Genomic DNA, 24,618 nt, shown 5'->3' on the forward strand with positions numbered 1-24,618 from the left:
ACAAATGAATTGATCAATATTCTTGAAAGTTTCAGCCAACTTCCATGGTCTAAGGGCCGAGTTAGAGCACCATGGCATAGCCAAAGCAGAATCCGACTCCACAATCATTTTTTTTTTTGTGCCCAACAAACTAGTCTTTACGAATGTTTCTAGAGCAATACAAGTAGCCATTAATTCTGCCTCAATTGGTTCAGAACTTGCAACAGGACCAGAAAAAAAATTGTTAATACGATACAATGATAAATTTATATTTTGATCTCCTTACATAAATCGATACCTTTTTATATTATTTTTCTTATCTTGGTACATAAACTTCTTTAGTCATAAGTAATACATAAATTACTATTTTTTTCTCACGTTGGTATCTCTGTTCATCAAATCGGTAAGTTTAATGATTTTAAAAGAAAATTAGAACATTGTTTGTATTGCCAAACATTATAAAAGAAGAAGAAAGGAAAACATAAAATAATAATAATAATAAAGAGCGAGAAATAATGTAAAAGAACAAAGGAAAAATAAAAGAATTAGTTTTTTTTTAAAGTTTATATGATGTAGTCGTAAACTATTATTGACTAAATTTTTTTATGGATAAAACATTGTAGTGTAAAATGGGTAAAAAAAAAATTTTGGCATCACTTACGACAACAAAAATTTAAAATTAGTGATTTGATTAATGGATATACCAAATTTTAAAAAAAAATTATCCCAATACCATTTATGACAAAAATATAATTGAAGTATCACATTTAACCTTCTAAATATATAATTTTAAGTTAAATTACAATTAATTATTTAAATTATTTTATTTTATATTTTCTTTATAATTCTCGAATCAACGTCTAAACCAATCAATTTAAATATATTATTTTAAAACTAAATTAATTAATACAAAAGTTTTTCTCTAAGATGGATTACCTAAAAAATTATTTAAATGTCTTTTATAATTTATCTTTTAAAAAATTGAAATAAATAGAAACACATTTTTGTAAAAAAATTTTATATCTTTCCTTTTTCTCTTTTCTTTATTTCCTCTTTCCTTCTTGGCCATCCAGCAAACCCTCCTATATAACAAAAGGGGGAAAAAAAGGCAGGCGTTGGCAGCTGAGGTAAGCACATCTCCATTGCTTTGCTACAATACAACTGTTTCTTACTTTTATATAATGTTGAAATTAGATTCCAATAATATCTGTTTTTTTCGACACAATATTTAGAATTATTCATAGTTCTTCCTCAACTCATAAATAGGAAAATAATACGCTTTAACGCGCTCGAACTCACATCCTCCTACATTAACAACAATACACACATACCAATCGAACTAATACTCGATCAACAAGTTTAAAACGTTTTTTAAAACTAAAATTCCTTTTTCTTTCATATCATCTTTATGCATACATTTTTAAATTTTTTATTCGAAAGTAACTTTTTTTTTCATATCTTTATGCATACATTTTTAATTTTTTTTATTTGAAAGCAACATTTCTTTGCTATTCTTTTATATCATCTTTATGTATACATTTAAAAGGAAAACGATATGCTGATAATTCCTACTCACAAACAATTGCCAGTTGTTGATTTTTTTTTTAATATCTTTAATTAAACTTACGATTTTTTAGGGTCTAGGATTTTAGTGTTTTGTATTTAGAGTTTTAGAATTTTATAAAAATATTAAATTAACTTTTAAATATGTTAAATTTAAAATAATAATACTAATATTATTATAATCCAAGGGCTTAGGATTGTCTGCCATTGAAGGGACTGTGAGAAAATTTCACATGAACAGTAAACTACACTTTGTGTCTTCCACCACCATTGCTACCAGCTCATGGAGGCTTCATTGGAGGGTTATATAGTCTTTGAGGGAGGCACAAAGGATTATTAGTTTTTCCTTTTACTAATATAATGAGTTTGATGGTTTTGGAAATCATCAAAATTATTTTTTTTATTTTTAAAAATAGATAACAGTAGATAAGAAAGTAAGGTCGATTTCATGGAGATTGAGATTGAATTAGATTGATCAATGTTTCAATATCTTGCAACCAAAATTTGTGGTAAGTAGAATCGTGCCCATAACTTGTGCAAACATGTGAAAATAAAGAAAAGATATTTAAAGTATAACGAAAATAAATAAATAGAATCAAAACACGATGAAACAAAATTTAAATGATAATTCGAAATAAGGAGAATAAACTAAATTAATAAAACCTTTAGCCTCAAACCACCAATCCTTCTTTAATGGTAAATTAATTGCTCGAACAACATCATAATTAACTCTTATCAAATAAATAACTTTAGGAGCAACTCCTATAATTTAATTCTTTGACAACCTTGTGAACGATAAGAACTCAACTCTCATTAACGATCTCAATTGCGCAGATCAATTTAATTAGACTGTTTGATCTCATGGCTTTACTCAGTTGAATCACACTAATTTATTCTTCAATAAAATAAGAAGGCAATTACGGATCGAATTATTTTTACCAATCGTTTATTATCCCAAACATTGAACAAGGGATCATTCTCAAAACAATCCCGAGAACGATATTACGTGATAATCTTATCTATTTAGAAATTGGAAAAAAATGAACAACAAAGTGAAAAGAGGACAAAATGTGATTTTTTTAACATTAATCTCATTATAAGTTCCTATCATATCTGCTCTTTTTGATAGGATGCCTAGAACTATCCGTAGCCCCTCTCTAACTTTTAAATAGGATGATGTGTTTCAATACACTCAAACCTACAGTCTCTTACACTGACAACAATATCGATACCAAAGAAAGAAAAATAATAATAAATACTCACAATTCAAACATCGAATTTCTATCCAACCTAATAAGATTAGAATTTAATCGCTTCTAATAATGGAGAATTAAAATAATAATAAACAGAAGCCTTTTATTGGAATTGAAAGTAAGGAAACAGAAATAAAGGTAGTCCAAAATCAAAAGCAAAGTCAAAAAAGAGAAGAAGAAAAAAGAAAACGAAAAAAAAAGGTAAAATGAAAAGCCAATTCCCCCTTCTTACGACTACTTTTTTTTAAAGGGAAAGTGTTATTTTACAACTATAATTCCACTTAAATAATTAGCAAATAAAAAAACAAAATAAAGATAAAAAAAAAAAAAAGAAATCTAATGTTTGATACAATCTCATCCCACAAGACATTCACTTTAACTTGTCTTATTCCAAAAAGAGTCCAAGCCATGCAAATACAAATCAATCTTTATGCGGCCACTTTTTATCTTTCAGGTTGTGCGACACAATATCTTGCTTTCAGAGTCCCAATTGCCCTGTAATTCAAAACTGATGCATGTAGTCCCTACACCAATACACATTTGCTTAGTGACAAACAATTCTAAATTAAGTAAAATTAGCATGGGTATTTGATCAATCGAGCTTTGGGTTTTTTTATTTGATCTGGGCACAAATGGAGGAATGGGTAGTTAAACCCTTTGTAGTGTTTGGTGAATGGAGGTTTACAAGAGCTTGTTGAGCTAAAACTTCCAAAACAAAAAATGCTAGGATGATTGGGAATGAGACATGCGGAATGACATATCTGATCATATTTGCTTAAAAATTACTCCCTTTGCCACATGTATCTATTTCTTGAATATGTATGTACTCTTAATTTATTTTCAATTTACTTTGTAAAAAATGATTTCTTATGCAATTTTATATTAATTGAAATATGCTACTTGACAAATTTATTCAGAGTGACATAATTATCACTAAGAATATAGTTTACAATTATATTAATACACTATTAATATTTATCAATTTTCACAAGGTTAATATTTGCGAATAAGGAACTTAAGAAATTTGTTTATTTAAATTTTCAAATATATTCACTAATTAATTCCCATAATGGATGTTTTAATTCCTTGGTATTAGTGTTTTATTTCAATAATTTCACCCAATAAAGACTAAAGTATGATAAACAAATAAATACATAACAATAAAATGTGTCATGCCCTTAATTGTTATTTTACACATATTAACTTTCAGCTACCGGTTAAGTTTTACCAAATACTTTTAAATAAAATAGTTAATAATAGAATCAATTGGTCAAATCAATTAATAGAATCAGTTGATCAAACCAGTCACTGCAATAAGCAATCAACTATCAACTATCAGCCAATTATCAAACAGAACTATGATATGCACACAGGTTTATAGTTGATATGACCAAAAATTTAACCTAAAATTTTATATCAATGTGTGAAAGTTGATACATTTTAAGTTAGGGTCAATTCTCATGCCTTTGATATGCCTATAACAAACTTTATCAACAGGAAACATAAAAACATAATTTTCATTATTTAATTTTGCCTGACGATGAATTGCACCTACGGAACAAATCATAAAATTATTATGATTGGAAATTATAAAAAGGTGATACGATTTGTTTCATTATATTTAAATTGTTCTTGATGAAAAGAAAGCATAAGAAATGAGGTATTGGTGGAAATTAAAATTTAAGTTTAAAATTTATTATTTATTTTAGTTATAAAGAAGAAAACTTTTGCTCCTTTTTCATGGTCAGAGTGGACACCTTTCATGAGAAAGAGAATCAATTATTGAAATCAAAATCAAAATTTAGCATTTAGTAATAATAAATCGGTCATGTGTTATTAACATTACAAAATATCCCAAACAAACTCACTTATGTTAACTACATTTGTATGGCCATATTTGCTCTGTAATATTATCATTATATATTCATTTTGGATCATGTGTAAATAAATTAATTTTATCGGTATCAACTGCATAAATTTATTAATCGATTATACTCTTTGATAAATATGTCGTTTTATGTGATGTGTTATGATATTTGTGTTGGTTTGCAAATAGACAATTTAGTTCTTAAATATTTATTGAACTTCAATTTAAAAATAAATTTAATATTTTTAATACTTTGCTTAAATCATAAAATCGAAATCTGATTTTTGAGACATCATATATCATTGAAGTAAAAGAGATGTTTATTTTCAACTGTTGTGCATGTATCTGTCTCTGTTATATCATTGAATCCCTTTATTATTTTCTTGATCATTTAGCACGGGAAGATACAGTGCTGGGATTATTTATTAATTGAAACCTGGAATATTCAATCCAAGTCTTAAGCTACAATCATTAGATTAGATTAGATTAGATGTTTATCTAAAATCTCTGCAATCGATTTTCATTTCATATTTAATTCAATTTTCATGTAGCAGAGGTTGATTTCTGATGTTCTTAAATTAAAAGCTGAAAAACTTCCTATCTATTCCTAACAGCTACTTCGATTAGATTTTAGGGTCTCATCCCTGATCATCATTCTATAGTGATAAACTTAGGATCTGGATTCTTTATATTCCCTTTAATTGTAGCCGTTTGCTGGCTGGATCGCGCCACCGGAATCAACTCAGGATCTGGATTCTCAATATGACCATTAATTATAACCATCTGTTGATCAGCTCGCACCACCATGATGTCCGGTGTCGATTGAGGTTGGTCCTTGCTCTTACCCCATAAGACTAGATACAGGCCAATTACAATAACAATGCTTCCTAGTACTCTGCAAAACAACAATACCATAGTTCCAAAAACCTTCAAAATTGCAAAGATTTTAATTGGATTTATAAATTTTAGAAGAGAGATTGATTCAAACCTTCCTAGATACATGTCTTCAGCCAAGAAAAAGGAGCCCAAAATTGCAACAATAACCATACTTAATGGATTAAAAGCACTCACAAAAACCGGTCCTCTTCTCTTCATTACTGACCCCATTGCATATAATGCGAAGGCAGTCACCAACCCCTGCACATACGTCAACTGTTACTCCCTGAAAACCCGTGTTCAGCGAATATGTACTCGAAAGTCGAAAGAATTTCTTACGCCATAGAGAGAAGCTATCAATTTGGAGTCGAAGCCAATGTGCCAGACTGAAGGGTTGCGCCATTCGACCGCAAATGCGAGAATGGTGCCTTCAAAGGTGCCCATGATGCATATAAGAGCAGTAAGGGAAAGCTTAGCTGGGTATGATTTTAGGATCCTTGCCTGTTAAAAGGGCCATTTAGCTTTTGATTATTGATTAATGTGAATACGAGAATAAATTTTAATGAGTTCTTACTTGTGAAATGACGAAACAAGCCCAACAGCAACAACCTGCAAGGAGCAAAAGAGCACCCATCACCATATCTTGTTTGTGAGCTCCACTTGCACCATGTTGACCCAAGTAGTGGTTCCTCCCTTTTGTCCATGGCAATTCTAGGATAGGGCCCTTGATGAGAGTCATTATCATCGCTCCTCCCACCGCCACCCCAGTCCCGGCTACCTTTGCTTGGCTACGAACTTTCCCGATCTCCACTCTCTCGAGCCTTACAAAATCATCGTCACGACAGTTCGTACAAGAAATAAAAAGAATCAAAACCAAGTAAGAGTAGGAAATTACTTGACGATGCAAGCCAACGCAAAAGTTAAGGCAGGTAGAATGTTGCACATGGCAGTTGTAAACGTTGCCGTCGTATACTTCATCCCGGTGTAAAAGAAGTTATGATCAAGCACCGGCCTATTAACAAGTATTCATCAAATGATTATTTGATTATAATGAAAACATTTAAAAAGGTGATGGATTCTACATTACTCGAGTAAGCTGATCAGCATTATCTTGATAAAGATATTGAATGTCATCTTCGGCCTCGTTTTCCTGCAAAAGAACCAAGCCATGATTCATAAAAACCGGCGACAAAAAGACCCGGGACTGCAAAATAACAAGCATAACAGAGGAAGGAAAGGGAGACCTTTCTAAAACAATGGCGAACGGCGTAATGATAACAGCGGCAACAGCCAACCGATAAGCTACCAATACATGTGGACTCATCCCTTGATTTAAAGCATATTTCGCGATAATCGACATCACGGCATAACTAGACTGCATTAAAATCATAGCCAAAAATGGTTTCCCATGGTTGAAAAGTTGAGTCCAGGACTCCATTGATTGTGTGTGTCTCTGTTTTGATATTTCTTTTCATTAAAGCTTTGCTGTTGTTGAACATATAAAACTAATGAAAAAATGGAACAGTCATGTGCGTTAGTGTAAATTACGTGGAGAGCATTCTTTACTTTTTTGCAGGTATATGAATCTATCAATCAACTCGACAAATGCCACTTTCTTTGTGACAAAAATGGATAACGTGAACTGTAAAAACATCCTTCAATATAGTACAAAAACAGTTTCATGCAACATCACCAACTTAAAACTTGCTAAAAGTGTCGGGTAATCATACTTTTGTCATGAATAAGAAATATTGCTTGGTGCTAGTTTGTTTATGTTGTTCCGAATTTTCATTTTCTAAAAAAACGTTTTGCTTGATACATATTTCGATTTTAATTTGAGCATAAACATGTAGACATGTATCATATCCAATTACGGATTTTGGTATTAAATTTAAAATTTTCGAAAAAATTGAGTTCAAAGTTTTTGGAAAGGTTGAAAATATATTTTTAAAATATTTATGAACTAATTAAATTAATATTCCAATTCCATCCATTTCATTTTTAACTTAAGACAGTGAGCCTTTTAATGCAACATATTTTGGGTTTCTAGTTATGGAAGCATGACTGCACTGCAAACAAATCACCTTGCAGTCATTTGCATCATTAAGTGTGTACGACAAATAAAAAAATTGTTGGTATTAATATTGTCATAAGTGTAAAAATATATGAATTAAAGTATATTTATTATCTTATTTAAAAGTTGGTCAAACACGGATTATAAATCGATCATTAAACCAACATTTCAATTGAATTTGACGTTTGTAAGTATTGTATCTAAAAGTGTATATTAAATTAAAATTAAATAATAAAAAATATAAAATACAAAATTTTCTTGTATTCTTTCCTCTCATAACCCTACGACACCAATAACAGAACCACCAAAAACAAAGACGATTGCCATGCTTCAAGGGCAACATATCCACAACACCCTCATGTATTCTCCTTTAATATATGTTATAGATTTTTTGCTTAGTAGAAACAACAAATCTAATCTTCTTTCTTTTTTGTTCTGTGTAGTTTGATGTTGTTGGTTTGTAGGTACTCCAATTGTTTGAATATAACTATAAGATCTGTGAATCTCTATCAAATATATCTATAATTATGTTACTAAATCAATAATATAAAAACAAGAATCAAATTTTGGTTTGTGAGCTTTTTCTCCAAGATGTAATTTTTTTCCTGGTGAATATAAACAAAACATAGAGTCTAAAATGACTTCAACTAATCCCCCTCGGAGAGGTTGTTCAAACAGAACTAAAATGTCCTCATTACTACGATGCACTTTTGCAAGAAGATTTACAACTTTATTTTCTTCTCTGGGAGCATGTTGGGTTCGTCATTGTGTCGTCCCATCCAGCAACTGATGTATTCATCTGACCAATACTGAATTCGAATCTCTTGCTTTGTTGTCTTGAATAATCTGAACTGCTTAAAAATAGATGTAATTTTGATTCAATAGATTGAAGCTTAAAAATACAAATAATGAAAAGTAATAATAAGTATATAAAAACCAATTAAGTATTGATTTAATGGTAAGATTTCTTCTAAATTTATTTCGGATAGTTAGCTAATTAATGACCAAAATTTGTGTAAGTAAATATAAGTATGCAACTAAGAAATGAACCGTGGAATTTGAATTTTAGGAAGCACATACAAGTAAATTTTTTATATGGGTTTGATAAGATATTCACTTAATTCAAAATTTTCAATAAAAAGTGTTAAATTGAATAATTAGGTAGATTAAGTCTCTTTACTTTTATTAAAAATTGAAATACTTATGGATTGAGTCTTATCTCGATTGGCATGGTTATTGTTGTTAATGCAGGAGAATGTGACTTCAAATGTATTGAAGCTCATTATTCTTCTATTTATGTGGATGGGGAGGGGATATGTGTAGTATTATATTTAATGAAATTAAATTTATGAAATAAGTAATTTTTAATAACAAAACAAATAATTTTATAATATAAATTCAGCACTTATATAATTTTGTACTAAAAATTCTATACTTAATTTTTCAATTTATCGAACAAAACCTTAAATCCCTTTAGGATAGAAAGTGGTGGTAAAAATACCATGGAGGCCACTGTACTAGAAGTCAGATTGCATGTTATCCCTTCTGCTCAAAAAATAGATAATTTTTTCTATACATTATATCAAAGAGCAAACTGGTCTTTCTATTAAAAAATCATTTCATTTCTACTATTAAAATCTTATATTTGTACATCAACATGAGGTATATGTGGCACGCTATATGTCGCTACCTAATTATTCCGTCAATCAAACAGTTTTTAATAATACAAATTGAAGAAAATTTTAACAGAAATAATCAATTTACTCTTTGATCTAACGCAGAGACACTAATCTACCCATTTTTCAAATAAAAAAAAGTAAAATACAATTTAACTTCTGAAACAGGAACCATCATAATACTTTTATGGAAAGTTATTAATTTTATAGACATAAAAATAAAAAACTTATGGCACACTTTTTTTCCTTTTTGAAAGAAACACTTTTTTCTTCCACTTTAGAGAAAAGGAAATCACAAATGAAAAAATTAGGGGTATTCAACCTTCATGATTGTCGTGGTGACATATCTATGTTTTCTCAATACTATGTTATAACAAATTATTGATTTCCACGTCTCCTTCCTGGACATTATGTTTTTTCATTTAATATCTTTTGGAAAAATAAAATTAAAATAGGAAAGGGTTAAGGGTTAAGGGTTAAAAAAAGCTTTTAATAAAAAATAAAATTTAATTATTGAGCCTAAAGAAAGTACACCATATTAAATCTTTTATGATAAAATAATAATAATTAGGCCCTTTCAGCAATTAGTTAAATTGCTAACGAAAATCGTTAGTTGACTGATTTAATCATTAATGGTGTTGATGTAATTGACGGTAACCATCAAGAGATGAAACATGGCATGCCACATCAATAATTTTTCTTAACTTTTTTTAAATGATAAAAAATAAAAATAATTAATAAAAATTACATCTGAATTGAATCTGGACCTAGACAACCAATTGTTCAGATTCATTTTAAATTATAAAACAAACAGAAAGGTTAAATGTAAGGTAAGGAGAGATAACACACAACGTTTGTTAATGCAGTTTAGACACAACAGTCTTACATCTGCAGAACCTCGCTCAGTGAATGATTTTATTCTACAATTGTCCGGATCACCTATTGGTTTAAGCCCACTCTACCCTTACACAAAGAAGTAATTATAGCCTACGTCTACCCTTACGCAAAGGAGAGATAACACGTAATGTTTGTTAATGCAATTCAGACACAATAGTCCTACATCTGCGAAGCCTCGCTCAATGACACTGATCCCAATTATCACAAATCGTTCACCCAAATACATCACAATACAAACAATAAACTCTTTAAGGAATACCTAAAAAAAGTGTCACAAAATAACCACAAGAAAATATAGCAAAGTTGTTGACAAAGATACTCCAAAACTGCTCTCTAAGTAATGCCACAAGAAGCCTATTTATAGGCTAATACAAGAGTCCATCCAAAAAAGTTTTGATAAGCTTTAAATTCCTATTTAAAAGTTGAAATTATCTTAAGTATTTATCAAATAAAAGTTTTCATAAATCAGTCTTCCAATTGCTCCAAAGCACTCTTAAAAGATAAAGTTAAAATAAACATTATTTTCACTTTAAAACTTCTCAATATGACCAGTTAAAGAGCTGAGGAGTTTTAGCCGAAAATCAACTGTTGTTTTGTCAAACATGTCACTCCTTAGTAGGCCAAAAAACCATCAAACATGTATAGGATGAAACAACTCATGACCCAAGTAGAAAATTTGTTCTCGTTCTAACAAAACATGAAACAAGCAAGTCAAAACCTCCCAACAAAAGCTATTTAAAATTATATTTTTAATTTTTAATTTTTTTTCATATTTGATTTTGTTATGTCAATACTTTTTTTTAATTTTTGTCATATCTTAAATTTTTAGAATTTTTAAATAATTATTTTCATGTCAATATTATATTTTTTTTATAATATTGTGTGTTATCTCCTAGTGACTACTATCAGCCATGTCAATACTATTAACAATCAAATTGATCAACTAACGATTTCCATTAACAAAAGGATCTATCTAATTGATTTTCTTATCATTAAGAACTCAATAGTGTGCATTTTTTTAAGGGCACAATTGAATTTTTAATTTTGTTTTACTAGGAAATAGTAAATAGAAGTATTTCAAACTATTAAGAGTTTTAATGAAATAATAAAAATAGTAAAAGTTTCAATAAATTTTGCCAACAATTTCTTGACCCAGTGATAAGAGTATTATGTTATAGACATGAGCATTATGTTGTTTCATAAGTGCTTGAATTTGATCTCAAGTAACCTCATTCCTAATTATATAAAAAAAAATCAAGGTTACCCAAAATCCGAGTAACAGTCATGCAAATAAAATAAAGTTGTTATTCCAAATTAATTCTTAAAATGGTATTCAATTTTATTGAAAGTATATCTTAAAATCACTTTTGAATTAATTAAATTACAAATTTCGTGTGATTCATTTTTAACTTAAAAGAGTTAGTCTTTTTCTGCATCAAATGTTCGGTTTCTAGTTATGAAAATATAAAAGGTTCTTCTCGTAAATAGAGGAAATGTTACAAACAAGTAGACGAAATAAATTGAAAGCAGATAGAGAGGAAGATAAGAGAAGATCCGATAACATTATGGGCATGTAATGGTTGGTAATGTGAAGAAAGACAAATTTCATTAAAGATAAACCTAAGAAAAGAAACACATCGAGAGAATTTTAAAGAGGGAACTTTGAGAGTTCAAAATGCTCAAAAAGTACCTTCAGAAAGACTTTTATTTATAGTTTCTGAAGAATGAGAGTTATAAAGCTAACATTTAATAGGAGTAATGAATGATATTTTTCAATTACAAAGACATGAATTTTTTTATTAATAAAGGTTTTAGTTAGAAACGGTGAATAGAGAATTTTTATTCATTATGTTTCCAAAAGAAGGGAGAAGCACTCAATGTTAAATGAAAATGTTAAAAGAAAACTTCTCTATTACCTCTATATCTGATCCACCAAGTCAAGCTCTCCGGAACATCTCAAGAATAAAGATAACTCAAGAACTCTGTCATATTCCGGAGTTACTTCCACTTCTTCTTCTTTGGTGAAGTAGTACCATGTAAAATATTTTTCGCAGAACATCTCTTGAATTGCAAGACAATGATTATTCCTGAACATAGGTTATTTTGATTTGTTTCAATCATGAGTTGTTCTCAACATAGAGGTTGTTCTGAACAAGAATTGTTCTATGGTAATGTTTTTTCTTGGAAGAGCTTGTTCTAAATAATGGTTTTCAAAAACACACAATTGTTCTAAATAGAAGTTATTCCAAACAACGGTCATTTTAAACTTAATTATTCTTGAAACATCATTATTCTAAACAAGAGATTTTCTAAACTTTAACTGTTCTCAACAAGAGTTATTCTCAAATAATACCTACAATGGATAACAGTTATTGAAGCCCTATTCTAAATAAAATTGTTTCAAACGTAACTATTCTTAAACAACGATTTCTCTAAACAACAACTATTTTAAAGAATAATTATTCTTTTAAAAGAACAACATTTCTCTTTGTTTCCAACTTAATGACACAATTTCTTAAAACAATAACGAAAATTAAATATCTATAGGAAACATGAGAGAAAATTTATTCACTATTGACAAATCGACCTGTCAACCACCTTGCAGTCATTTATTGTAAAACATAAACAAAAAAATTACATTTCAGACTCCTTGACACAAATTAACATAAATCAATAAATGTCAATACAACTATTGGATCTCAAATCAAATAATTTGAAAGGAAAAAAAAAATTCAAAACTTATGGGAAAACAAGAGAAGCAAAAGTTACCATATCTAGGATTGTTGAATTCTCACCTGAAATGAGGAATTAATTGTTATAATAATTAGATATTAACAGGCTTTGAATGAGCTGCTTTAGTAAGGATACTTGATTGGTTCAGATTGCATTGCATGGTTTATAATATCAGCCTGTTCATTTTGATGAATCTGCAATAAACCGGTGGCGGTGGCGGCAGATGGTAGTCTTCCGACGTATTTGATGTCTTCTGGGGATCCCCTATCTAAGTTCCTCATGGCAGTCCAAAGGCGAGGAGCAACGTGGGTATATGCACCCATGTTCATTGGCTCTTCTTGGCACCACACAATCTCAGCATCTGTTACAACAATGTTAACAGTTTCAAATTACTGAGAAATAACATTTTTCTACCTTACCCGGATTTCAAAGTCAGTAATAAATATAGGTTTGATAAGGGTATGTTAGATTTTTCTATTTCTTTTTTATATTATGAGTCTTTATAGTATCATGTCCTTATATCGGACCAGTCAATTTTGATTAGAACACGAAAATTTGATTTGATTAATCTAAACCCAAATTAATCTAAACTAATTTGATTGTAAAGAAAGTCAACAATTCAAACTCTTTCAAGTCTAACCCAAAATTGATGTAGACCTAAAACGATCAAAACTTTAAAAAAAAATCTAACTCAAAATAATCAAAATTGAAATAATCTGAACAAATAACTCAAAATAACTCGAGCTTAAAGTAATTAGAACTTAAAATAATCTAGACCCATAATGACCAAACTTGAAATACTCAAATAACCCAAATTACCAAAACCTGAAATGGATCAAATTGGAAACAATTAAAATTTGAAATGACTCGAACCGAAAAAAAAATAGTGGTTTTTTACCGGTAAAGCTACATTATTCGAATTCCGGAGTGAGTACTCAATTACCTATATGTGTCTAATAAGGGTATTTTGATTTTTCTTTTATGTATTTTTATTGTGCTTAGAAGATAATATTCTTATACTAGACCAATCAATTTTGATTCAAATATGAAAATTCGACTCCATCAACTTAAATCCAAGACAATTCAGTCATATTTTATCAAAAGTCAACAATTCGAATCAATCCAATTCAAACTTAAAAATAAAAAAATAATACTCAAACTTAAAATGATCAAAACTTAAATTGACTAGAACACGTAATGATCCAAACTCATAATGGTCTAACTTGAAACACTCGAACCTTAAACCTAAATAATCAAACCTTAAACCTTAAACCTAAATTGAAATCAATCATGCCTTAAACAACTAGAATCAGAAACTAACACAAATCAATTTTACCCAAAAATTTTAAAATTCAAATTGTGTCTATCCATGTTAACCCCTCCGACCCAATTGACAAGTCTTCCTTACATCCATACTCAAATATATGTCACACATTTATGTTAAATACATTATTTCAATCTTTTCTACTAATTAGACGATCATACATTCTCATATCTCATATCTATGTATCCAACTCAAAAATCAGACACCAACACTTAAAAGAATAAAGTGCCGAAGCAACACACCCATAAAAGGACTGATTGTCACATAAATTCACAGTACATACTTGGATAGCGCTTAAGCTCTCGTTGGATGAGATCAAAGGGGAAGGGACAAAGCTGTTCCACTCGACAAATCGCAATATCATCGGCCTTAAGCCTTTGACGCTCCTCATCAAGCTCATAATATATCTGAAAAAAAAAAACATACAAACATGAATAATAAACGACTTCTCAAATTCTTAATTAGATACAAGTTAATATGAAGAGTTAAAAACTGTTGTTACCTTTCCAGAACAAAGAACCAGTCGCCTAACACCTTTCTCGAGATCCGAATGGTTGCTTTGGTCCTTTATAAGACGTTTAAATCTGGTTCCTTGTTTGTCAAATCCTTCATGGCCTTGAACGTCATCGAATTCCGATAAGTTTGATTTGCAGTTCTTGTAACGGAGCAAGTTCTTAGGTGCCATTACAATCAATGGCTTACGGAATTCCCTGTGCATCTGGAAATGAAAAAAACTCTATTTATTATTATACTATGATGCTTGGATGCAGAGTAAAAATGCAATTTTTACTATTGCTCAGATATATATATATATATACTGAAATACTACTGTCTGATACATATTTGAGCAAGAATATGGGATATCATCTTGAGAAACATGGAGAAAATTGAATATGCTAATGTCAAACATATACTTGTATGCAAGGTTGACAATCGGATTTGAATATATCTAATCAAATTATGGTTTTGATTTCTATAGTACACTCAACTAGACTTTAATTTGATATACTTATTAATATTACACTTTATTCAAAATAATTAACACCATTAAAAAATTTCATTGCCGATTCATGTGGATTTTCTTTTAATTCGAAATTTGAAATTTCTTATATCATTTAAAAGTTCAAATGAATTTTTTAAAGGTATTGTTTGATTTATCTTAATAACATTAATAATAGACGGATGATTAAATTATATCAAATTAAAATATATAAATATATTTGGTTAAAAATATAGGACTAAGTTCAATATAGTACAAGGATTAAAATTAAAATTTGACCTTTAAGAAGAGTAAAGAAGAATGATCTAACTCACCTGTCGCCTTATAACATGGAAGTAATTTGCAGGAGTTGTAGTATTCACAACCTGCCAGTTGCATTTCTGTATTTGTTTTCGATGCGTTGCATCCATTTCTGGAATTTCGTAAGGATTCTCATCGCTCATCTGCCATTATCCATATCAAACATATATCCGTATTATTATATATATATTCAACATTACTCGAATCTGAATAACATAGATCCTTGAATCCAAACCTGTAAGAACCGTTCGAGCCTTGCGCTCGAATGTTCAGGGCCTTGGCCGTCATATCCATGAGGAAGCAGTACTACAAGCCCCGTTTGACGAAGCCACTTAGACTCTCCACTGCTTAGGAACTGATCAAATATAACTTGTGCACCATTAGAGAAATCACCAAATTGAGCCTCCCATAGAACAATGGCGTCTGGATTTTCCATTGAGTATCCCAGTTCAAACCCGAGAACACCGAATTCCGAAAGCGAGCTGCCAACAATAATATATATTCCTCCATTAAAGCACCATATATGATGAATAAACCGGGTTCTCGCGATTTGACCATTGCCCCTATTTGCCCTTAAATCAAAGGACCTTGGCTCGAGCCAAGCCTATACATGGGAGAGACGTCTTAGAACCCGGTCGATACATCATACATATAGGACATCTAAATAGCTATTATAGTCCATCTATGTCAGTTTGAATTTTCGTTTTTCTTGAAATATTCTCATCTAACACGTCCTTAAATATAAATAAGGAGATATGACCCTTCAAATAACATACCCATGTGAAATACGTACCAATGTCAACACACCTAAATTCGAGTTTATGGACAAAAATAGTACTAAAGGTTAACAAAATTTTTGTACCTGTTACTCACTGTAAACATCTCATCATTTTGGTTCTCCATGATATGGTCTAAAGGGCAATAAATTTTGCCTGTTTCTTGATCATGAACTATTGCATGCCGATGACTAAATGTGCCTCTTTCAACATCTTGGCCACTCAATCTAACGTGCTTACCTTCCACCAACAACGTCCCGAAAGCCAGTGCCTCCCCATCGCCCAATCAAGGCCCTCCCAGTTTCAATCATCTTCGCACGATCTTCGTACACCTTCTTCACTGCTCGATGCGGCTTGAAATCTTCGGGCAGAATTGTAATTGCTCTCCCAACCATCTTTAGCACATCCGGACACACCCTGTCGAAAACAAAGGGAAGTTAAAAATTGTAAGAGAACTTGTGACGGAGATTCTGACGGAATTTCAAAATTTTAGGACGGGTACTGTCACTAAATTAGTGACAGTAGTGTTAAAAGAAAAACTGTCACTAGCTCCGTCACTAAATTTTAACCATGACGGGTTCTCCGTCACTGCTCAAACCCCAGGGTTTGAAAAACAACTACATCAATAACATATGTGCCGAACCCGGTGTTTCGGATTCGGGAAAGCTGTTCGGGCGATTTGAATCCTCTCCAATTAGTTGAAAGCCAGTCCCTTCTTTGTTGAACATAATCTTTACTACTCATAAACTCTTCATTGAGAATGGAATCAACTTTTTTATGCATCCTATCAATGTCTTCTTCAGTCACCTCTCCTGATTCCAAAAGCTTAGTTTTATAGATTTCAAGCGCTGAGGGATGCTTTTGGATGACCTTATACATGTTCGGTTGGGTGAAGAACGGTTCATCGATTTCGTTATGTCCGAACCTCCGATAACACACGATATCGACAACTACATCCGAATGAAAAGTCTGGCGCCATTGTGCTGCAAGCTCGCATACGTGAACGACTGCCTCTATGTCGTCACCGTTAACATGAAAAATGGGAGCATTTAAGGCCTTGGCAACGTCAGTACAATACTGCGAAGATCGTCCAGCCCTCGGATCGGTCGTAAACGCCACTTGATTGTTCACTACAACGTGTATAGTTCCGCCGGTAGTGTAGTTTGGTAGTGCACTAAGGTGTAGAGTTTCATACACTACTCCTTGTCCAGCAAAGCTTCCATCGCCATGAATCAATACTGCCATGTTCTTAGTCCGATCCAAATCGTCCGAAAAGTATTGCTTCGCTCGAGTCTTTCCAATAACAACTGGGTCTACGGCTTCTAAATGACTCGGATTTGCAACCAAAGACAAATGAATCCTCTTCCCACCCCTAGTGGGACGATCATAAGAAGTTCCTAAATGGTACTTAACATCACCGGTGCCTGTATATAGCCCGCTTTCATCTTCGAACTTTGAGTTCTTATCGAACTCACTGAATATCTGTCGTAAAGGTTTCCGAAAAACATTACCTAAAACATTTAATCGGCCTCTATGAGACATTCCAACACATATACACTCGACCCCTAAATCCGCAGTTCGATCGAACATCTCCTTCATACCGGGAATCAATGTCTCCCCACCTTCGAGCCCGAATCTCTTAGCAGTTTTCATTTTTGTTGCCAAGAAACTCTCAAATTGTGTACTCCACATAAGTCTATCAAGAATTAGAACTCGGCGTTCCTTATTGTAATGCATAGGCGTCGGAGTTTCAATCTTTTCTCTTAACCAGTTACATTTCTCCCGTTCCTCGATGTGCATAAACTCGTACCCGATGCTCCCACAATAGGATTGCTCGAGACGGGTCAATATCGACCTTAGAGTCTGAACTGGTCGGTTTTCGGATAAAAATCCGGACATACTCCATACACCTATGAAGAATTCACGGTCGAGATCGCTTTCGGTAAAACCGTAGAATGCAGGGTCTAATTCATCAGGGACTTCCCTTTCTTCCAAGCCAAGGGGGTCTAATTTTGATTTCAAGTGACCATTAACTTGGTAGCCCCTTACAAGCAACATCAAGCGCATGCTCTCTTGTATTGTTTGGCCCGAAACTCCTGCCGGTCCCGATGCTTGTCCGACGAAATTCCTGAAGAAATTATCCCAGGATTCATCGACACTGTTCGGATCAGCTTCCCAAGCTCTCTGAAGCTCTTCCAAGTACACACTACTCGTCCCGTCAAGAAAGTTATCAGCTAGCCTCGAAAGCGGCACAGATCGCGGAACAGGTGACATTTTCTGCTTCGGATTGAAGACGGTGGAACGAAAACATCGACTCCGTAGATGAAAGATTTGGCTTCTTATTGCATATGATCCACTATGGGAAAGGGTTCTTTTGATTGCTAACTTTCCAATATATGAACTTGCTCTAAACCAAGCCATTGCTTTTGCCACAAGCAACCCCAAAAAGAATTGCAAAAAATAAATCTATCAGCAAAATCACTGAAGGAAATCAAGAAAAAAAAAGTGATATTAATGGTGAAGTAATAATTTAGAACACTGAAATCACTGACATTTTCAATAATTCAGAAAAAAAAAAAGAACCCAGTAATTAACTGAGTAACATTGAATGAGTTAATTTCTTTTTTCTAAGTATGAAAAATAAAAATAAATTGAAAATTATAGTTCAAAGGATTAAGGAGATAAGTATGGGGTTGATAGTTAAGTGGTGAATTTTCCTCTATAAATGGAGACGGTTAGGGTCAAATGGTCACTTCTAAACTTAATTACCTTCTTTGATTTTTTTTCCTTATTTTTTAACAATCAAATAATTGAATTTTAATTTTATAAACGAGATTAAAATATTAATATTTTTAATGAGAATATTACATTCATGGTCACTCAACTATTAATAACCGGACACTTTGATCATTCAATTATGAAAAAGTATAATTTGATCAATTCAACTATTTATAAGTCACGTTAATGTAAGTTGTCAAATCACTATTCCTCAAATATATTTGAGAAAACTACACAGTTAGCCACTCAAGTATTATTTATTAGTAAGTTTTCGATTTGTTTATCCAGCTATAAAAAATTATAAACTAATCACTAACGGCATGGCATATTAACTCAAAAGCTTAATATATAATTTAATTTAATTCTTGAACTATAGCATGTGATGCATAATTATAATTATATTAAGTTTTTATTATCGATAATAAATTTACAAAAGTTATTTGTTGATCTAATGTAATTGATAGTTGATTCTGATTAAACATTAAAAGTATATTTATTTTCATTAATAGTTGAAGAGATCTGTTATTGAAGGGACTCATTAGGGTATGATGTTGTGAACAAAATCAATGAACAACAAGAATAGATGATGAAGACTAGGGCATGGCAGAGTAGCAGTTTTAGAAGAGTGCCATGTCAAGACACACTAAAAGCTAACGGCTTGCACGAAAACTGCAAAGTGCTAGAATGGTAAAGAGCTACTCATGGGAGAAAATATGCTAAGTTATAGATACATAGGTACCACTTTTCACTACATAAGAGCTTCTTGCATTTCCTCTACTGTAATTGAACTATAGAACTTCTTAATTCCAATACATAAAAAGCAAATTACAATTCATATGAATGGAGCAAATTCAATTATTGAAAGATTTGCACCTTACATCCAACCTCACAACATATATATGACATGGACTAATGACTTCTGAAGACATTTCGAAGCATCACAACATGAAGCACACACATATATGTAACATGAATTAAGAACTTCCAGATTTTTTTATTGTTTTTTTCTTTTCAAGAGGAAAAAAAAACTTGAATTTAGATTATCTTACATAAAGCAAATACTTTTTTTTTCAAAGCTATAAAGACAAATACTGAAATACATAACAAAGGGTCATTTGAGTTCAAGAAGAATAAAGCCTAAGCCTGGTAGTTGGAGAAAAAGAATTAACAGGAAAGTAAATACATGAATTCACCATAATGTCGTCACAATTCGATTTTACATTTGAGGGACTGCCAAAAGCCAAAGCTTCCACCAAGAATCTGGTATACTTTTGTTAATTCCTTTTAACCTCCGCAGCAACCCGACTTTTGAGCAGCTTGATCAACACTTGCTGCAGCGTCTTGTTGATTAATTTTTAGTGCCGTGGGCTGTAACCGAAAAACAAAGACAAGGAATCCATCATTTTGAACAAGCAGCAGTTGCAAGGGTTTATAGCATTCCCATTTGTGTTGCCATCGACGTGGTTACTAATGGTGAATCAAGAAAATTAAAAGTTTTTAGAAGAGAGAATACCTCGGCCTTATTATCAGATTCGGTGAGCCTTTGTTTAATATCCCGGGCTATTGAGAAGAAAACCTCCTCAACATTCAAATTCGTCTTTGCACTCTGCAAATACATTATTTATCTTTTAGCCTAAAATAATTATCTGCAATACAAATATCTGCACAGCAGCTAACATTCGACTTACAGTTTCAAAGAACTTGATACCGTACTCGTCAGCAAGAGCTTGACCCTTGGATGTAGGCACAGCCTGGAAAAGAGATCATTTCGAATTATTACTAGAGAAATGTCTGGCTCGTGTGAATGTGTAAAGGATATATAGATTCAGCCACAACTCGTTTTTTCATAGCACTTTATTATTACAAGAAGCTAGGTCAGTACCCAAAGTCAACAAAAAAGATCACACACTCTAAACCCATGAACATCAACAAGAAAAGCAATTTCTATAAATAATCAGAAGGGAAATTCTAACCCTTTTGCTCTCATCCATGTCAGCCTTGTTCCCAACCAGTACCTTGTTGACATTGTCGGAAGCATGTTGTTCAATGTTGCGAATCCAATTCCTAATATCTGTACATGAACAGAAGCAGGTTTTATAAGACTCGAAAGAGACATAGGAACCCTTGAAAGAAATTCCATTCCAACCGAGGGAGATCCTAAGCCATCCATTGCAACAAAAGCACTGATAAAGGATGATCGACAACTAATTTCACCGCTTAAACCAATGAAAGACACAAGGCATAGAAAAGATGGAAAACCTCACAATTAGAAAAAAAAAAAATTGAGAAATTACTGTTGAAAGATGACTCATCAGTAACATCATAAACCAGCAAAATCCCCATGGCTCCACGATAGTAAGCTGGAAGAGCATGAATCCATCAGCAAAGTCAAGCATCAAGCTTAAATATACTTTTTGTACTAGAATGAAAAAGAAAACAGAAATGCAACCTGCATGGACTTAAAGATACCTGTCGTAATAGTTCGGAATCGCTCTTGACCAGCTGTGTCCCAGATTTGTAGTTTGATCCTCTTACCATCAAGCTCAATGGTTCTTATCTTAAAATCAATGCTGTCAAGGAAAATAAAATAATTGAAAAGAGAAATATATATATATATTCAAAAAAGTTTTGAACCAAACTTCTATAACTTAGTATCAAATGGGTAGATGCCTCGACCATAAATAAGGCAGAGAAACGAGTGAAACAGCAGAAGTGCCATAATAGTTCAAAAAGCACCCTTTGGAAGAGTATATACTAGTATTCACATTGAATAACAATTACCAAGGGATTGCTTAAAACAGATAAATAAACAAACTGAGATTATGGTACTGTAAACTCCACTCTATCCCTATACTGTTGCAGTTCTATTGGAATGAAACCAAGCAAAGCAAAACATCTTGAATTCTCCCCTGTTAATAAGCCCTTCAATGCTATATGGTTAAAGTGCTCCTCTCTGCATTCACGCTTCTCAAATCGTGAAATAATTTTAGCATATAATTTTCAAGAGTTGCCAGGGAGACAAACCCAATGGTCGTTATGAAACTAGTGGTAAAGGAGCCATCAGAAAATCGTAGAAGAAGACAACTCTTTCCCACACCTGCATAAACATAAGAAAGTCACAGTCAGGAAAATACCGAAGCTTGAAGACAAACAACATAGCATATTATTTGCCTACCATGCTGGAATTGACAAATGATGCATGAAAACGAAATCCAGAGGAAACTCTAAGAATTCATCTTTAAACTAAAATAAAATTTTGTTTTTGACGAAATTCATATTAAAAAGTAGCTTTTAATGCATGAACAGAAATGATCAATTTCATCATTGTAAGGTGTAAGGTGCAGATTCGAACAAGAAAGCCTACTATCTACCACATTGTGTGTTTACATTTTAGCATATACCATTTCGCCTAGGTGTTCAGTTAACTACCCAGAGACACAAATGAGCACAGCTCACAGACACCTCGCGTTCAACAATGCAGCCCATTTACAACTACGCCAATTTCATATGTTAAAGCACAAGTTCAGAACAAATAACCATAAGCAAGTCTCAGCATCAAGATTCTATATCACAGACACTATGATTAAGAAAATCAATGAAGCCTGCCCCTGACTTTTACCATACCAAAACTCATGAATCAGGTATATCAATCCAAGCTAGCTAATTCCCATTTCTGCGAAGAGCAGAAGACTTGCCAACTAAACATTTACTATAGAATCCTAAAACAGCCCATATGATCAAACACTATTTACACATAACGTGGGCCATGGCTAGTGAGAAACATAAATTAATTACTCAAAAAAAATCCACTACCCACAGATCAGAAGGCAAAAATAAAAAATAAAAAGGACCCTACTAAACCAGAATTTGATAGTTTTCTATGTTACAATCAAACAAAGCCTCCTCCACGTTATTCCAATCCAAACTCACCATATCTAATGTATAGTGAAAATGTAGCCTAAATCAAAATTAGAATAAAACCCAGTTCTTAGAAACCAAAGAAAAGCTCAAAAACAAAAATCAAAGCAATCTGATCTCAAACCAGGAAACGTATAGTATCTAGTCTATTTAACTATAAAAATTCTAAATACCCATCGAAAACTAACAACAGATTTCAAAAATTTCTGAGTACCCATGTTTTATTTTCCAGTTATAACAATAAAAATCATTACTTCAACCAAAAAAAAAAGGAAAAAAAAACTTACCACTATCACCAATTAAAAGAAGCTTAATGAGGTAATCATAATCAGCACGAGCTCTAGCTGGTGGTGCAGCCATTGATCCTCAAAAATCACGCACAAAAAACACAATTCAAAAATATATAATAATATATCCTCTTATCTGCGTTAAAAAATATATATCAATTTCAAAACGAAATAAAAGACAATTGTGAAATCAGATCAAGAAAAGGAAAGGAAGCTAGAGAAAGAACCTGAGACGCTGAAGATAGCAAAGCACATGCGAGAGAGAAAGAGAGAGTCCAATGAATATGGGGAATTTCCTTTTCATGTTTCTTCACACTTTTTTTTTTTTTTGATACTATTGTCACTTAGTCACGGTTCGGTTCCTCCAATGTAATTGGTTGGAACAGCTGGTTTATATAGGTTTGGCCTCATTGGATTTCAACATTCAAATATTAGATTAGGCCCGAAAATAGTCCCAAACAAAAAATTAAAGGTTCATTTTTTTAAATTTATAATATAATTATTATAATATTTTTATACATTATGTAATTAATAATATATAAAATTATTAAATTTATAGTAATATAATACTATATATATAAGGTAAACATTAAATATTTGTTAAGACCTGGGTAGATATAAATATTTCCAAAAGAAATTTAAAAATAATATGACGGGTCTAAAATGAGTTTGGGTTAATCATTTACAAATATAGATGGGTTTGGGTAAAATTTTATATTTATATTTAGACTAGATCAAACTTTTACAAGCATAAAGTGTACTATTATCATACTAAGTCCGATCTAAATCCAAACCAACCTCATCCATTAACATCTCTAACAATTAGCGAATCAAATAATTTTCTTAATATCAAATTGATCAATATTTAATGTACTGTGATGAAATATTTTAATTCCACAAATAAGGCCACATATTTTGTTTTATTTATAAATTTTTATTTTTTACTATACCATTAATAGTATTTGGTTTATAGAATTTTATGGTAATATAAAACAGTAACCTGATATTATCAATAATGTTAAGATTTCGGAATATAGTGAATAATTTCAATGCCACATTTTCCTTAAATAAAGCTTCTAAAATTTTGGATAATTTTATCCTTTGCTTTTATTATATTAATTAATTTCATCTTTTCTATGCAAATAAAAACTACTATTTTTATTTTCCCAAAATTCATCTTAATTCTATTCAAAATTTATTAATATTTTATCAAAGTACATTACAAGCTTTAATATAAACAGGGGCGAGGCGAGAAAATTTTTTTAAGGGGTCAAAAATAAATTTTAATTTTTAATAGTCTATATCTTTTTAATTTTT

At 31.6% G+C, this 24,618-nt stretch overlaps 2 protein-coding genes and 1 pseudogene across 3 annotated transcripts; all 3 read right to left on the reverse strand.

Moving 5' to 3' along the window:
- Positions 1–5,155: 5,155 nt before the first annotated feature.
- Positions 5,156–7,197, reverse strand: LOC107938187 (WAT1-related protein At5g13670). Its single transcript, XM_016871270.2, has 7 exons — positions 6,783–7,197; positions 6,626–6,688; positions 6,434–6,550; positions 6,113–6,359; positions 5,878–6,039; positions 5,651–5,799; positions 5,156–5,557 (listed from the first exon to the last, which is right to left on the reverse strand). The coding sequence occupies exons 1-7, from the start codon at positions 6,974–6,976 to the stop codon at positions 5,314–5,316; spliced, it is 1,176 nt and encodes a 391-aa protein (XP_016726759.2). The 5' UTR covers positions 6,977–7,197; the 3' UTR covers positions 5,156–5,313.
- Positions 7,198–12,727: 5,530 nt separating this feature from the next.
- LOC107938195 (2-oxoglutarate dehydrogenase, mitochondrial-like) lies at positions 12,728–18,963 on the reverse strand (annotated as a pseudogene).
- Positions 18,964–20,061: 1,098 nt separating this feature from the next.
- LOC107938202 (ras-related protein RABE1c) lies at positions 20,062–23,667 on the reverse strand. Of its 2 annotated transcripts, none has more exons than XM_016871288.2 (9): positions 23,529–23,667; positions 23,302–23,379; positions 22,121–22,193; positions 21,566–21,666; positions 21,391–21,456; positions 21,070–21,167; positions 20,785–20,847; positions 20,610–20,702; positions 20,062–20,464 (listed from the first exon to the last, which is right to left on the reverse strand). In XM_016871288.2, exons 1-9 carry the CDS (start codon positions 23,554–23,556, stop codon positions 20,381–20,383), a joined length of 684 nt encoding a protein of 227 aa, XP_016726777.1. In that variant the 5' UTR covers positions 23,557–23,667; the 3' UTR covers positions 20,062–20,380. The 2 variants fall into 2 exon arrangements, with proteins under 2 accessions (XP_016726777.1, XP_016726778.1); XM_016871289.2 differs by having other exon boundaries at positions 23,302–23,437; positions 23,529–23,542.
- Positions 23,668–24,618: the final 951 nt, after the last annotated feature.

This window comes from Gossypium hirsutum, chromosome D10, assembly GCF_007990345.1.
Source record: "Gossypium hirsutum isolate 1008001.06 chromosome D10, Gossypium_hirsutum_v2.1, whole genome shotgun sequence".
In the NCBI taxonomy this organism is placed as follows: Eukaryota; Viridiplantae; Streptophyta; class Magnoliopsida; order Malvales; family Malvaceae; genus Gossypium; species Gossypium hirsutum.

Excerpts from the sequence above, each read along its gene's own strand:
- LOC107938202 (XM_016871288.2), bottom strand. The coding sequence starts at position 23,556 with ATGTGCTTTGCTATCTTCAGCGTCTCAG. Across the intron at positions 20,848-21,069 it reads ACATGGATGAGAGCAAAAGG|GCTGTGCCTACATCCAAGGG; the intron begins GTTAGAATTTCC and ends TCTCTTTTCCAG. Across the intron at positions 20,465-20,609 it reads AATCTGATAATAAGGCCGAG|CCCACGGCACTAAAAATTAA; the intron begins GTATTCTCTCTT and ends TTTCGGTTACAG.
- LOC107938187 (XM_016871270.2), bottom strand. The coding sequence starts at position 6,976 with ATGGAGTCCTGGACTCAACTTTTCAACCATGGGAAACCATTTTTGGCT. Across the intron at positions 6,689-6,782 it reads TTCGCCATTGTTTTAGAAAG|GAAAACGAGGCCGAAGATGA; the intron begins GTCTCCCTTTCC and ends GTTCTTTTGCAG. Across the intron at positions 6,360-6,433 it reads GCGTTGGCTTGCATCGTCAA|GCTCGAGAGAGTGGAGATCG; the intron begins GTAATTTCCTAC and ends TGATTTTGTAAG.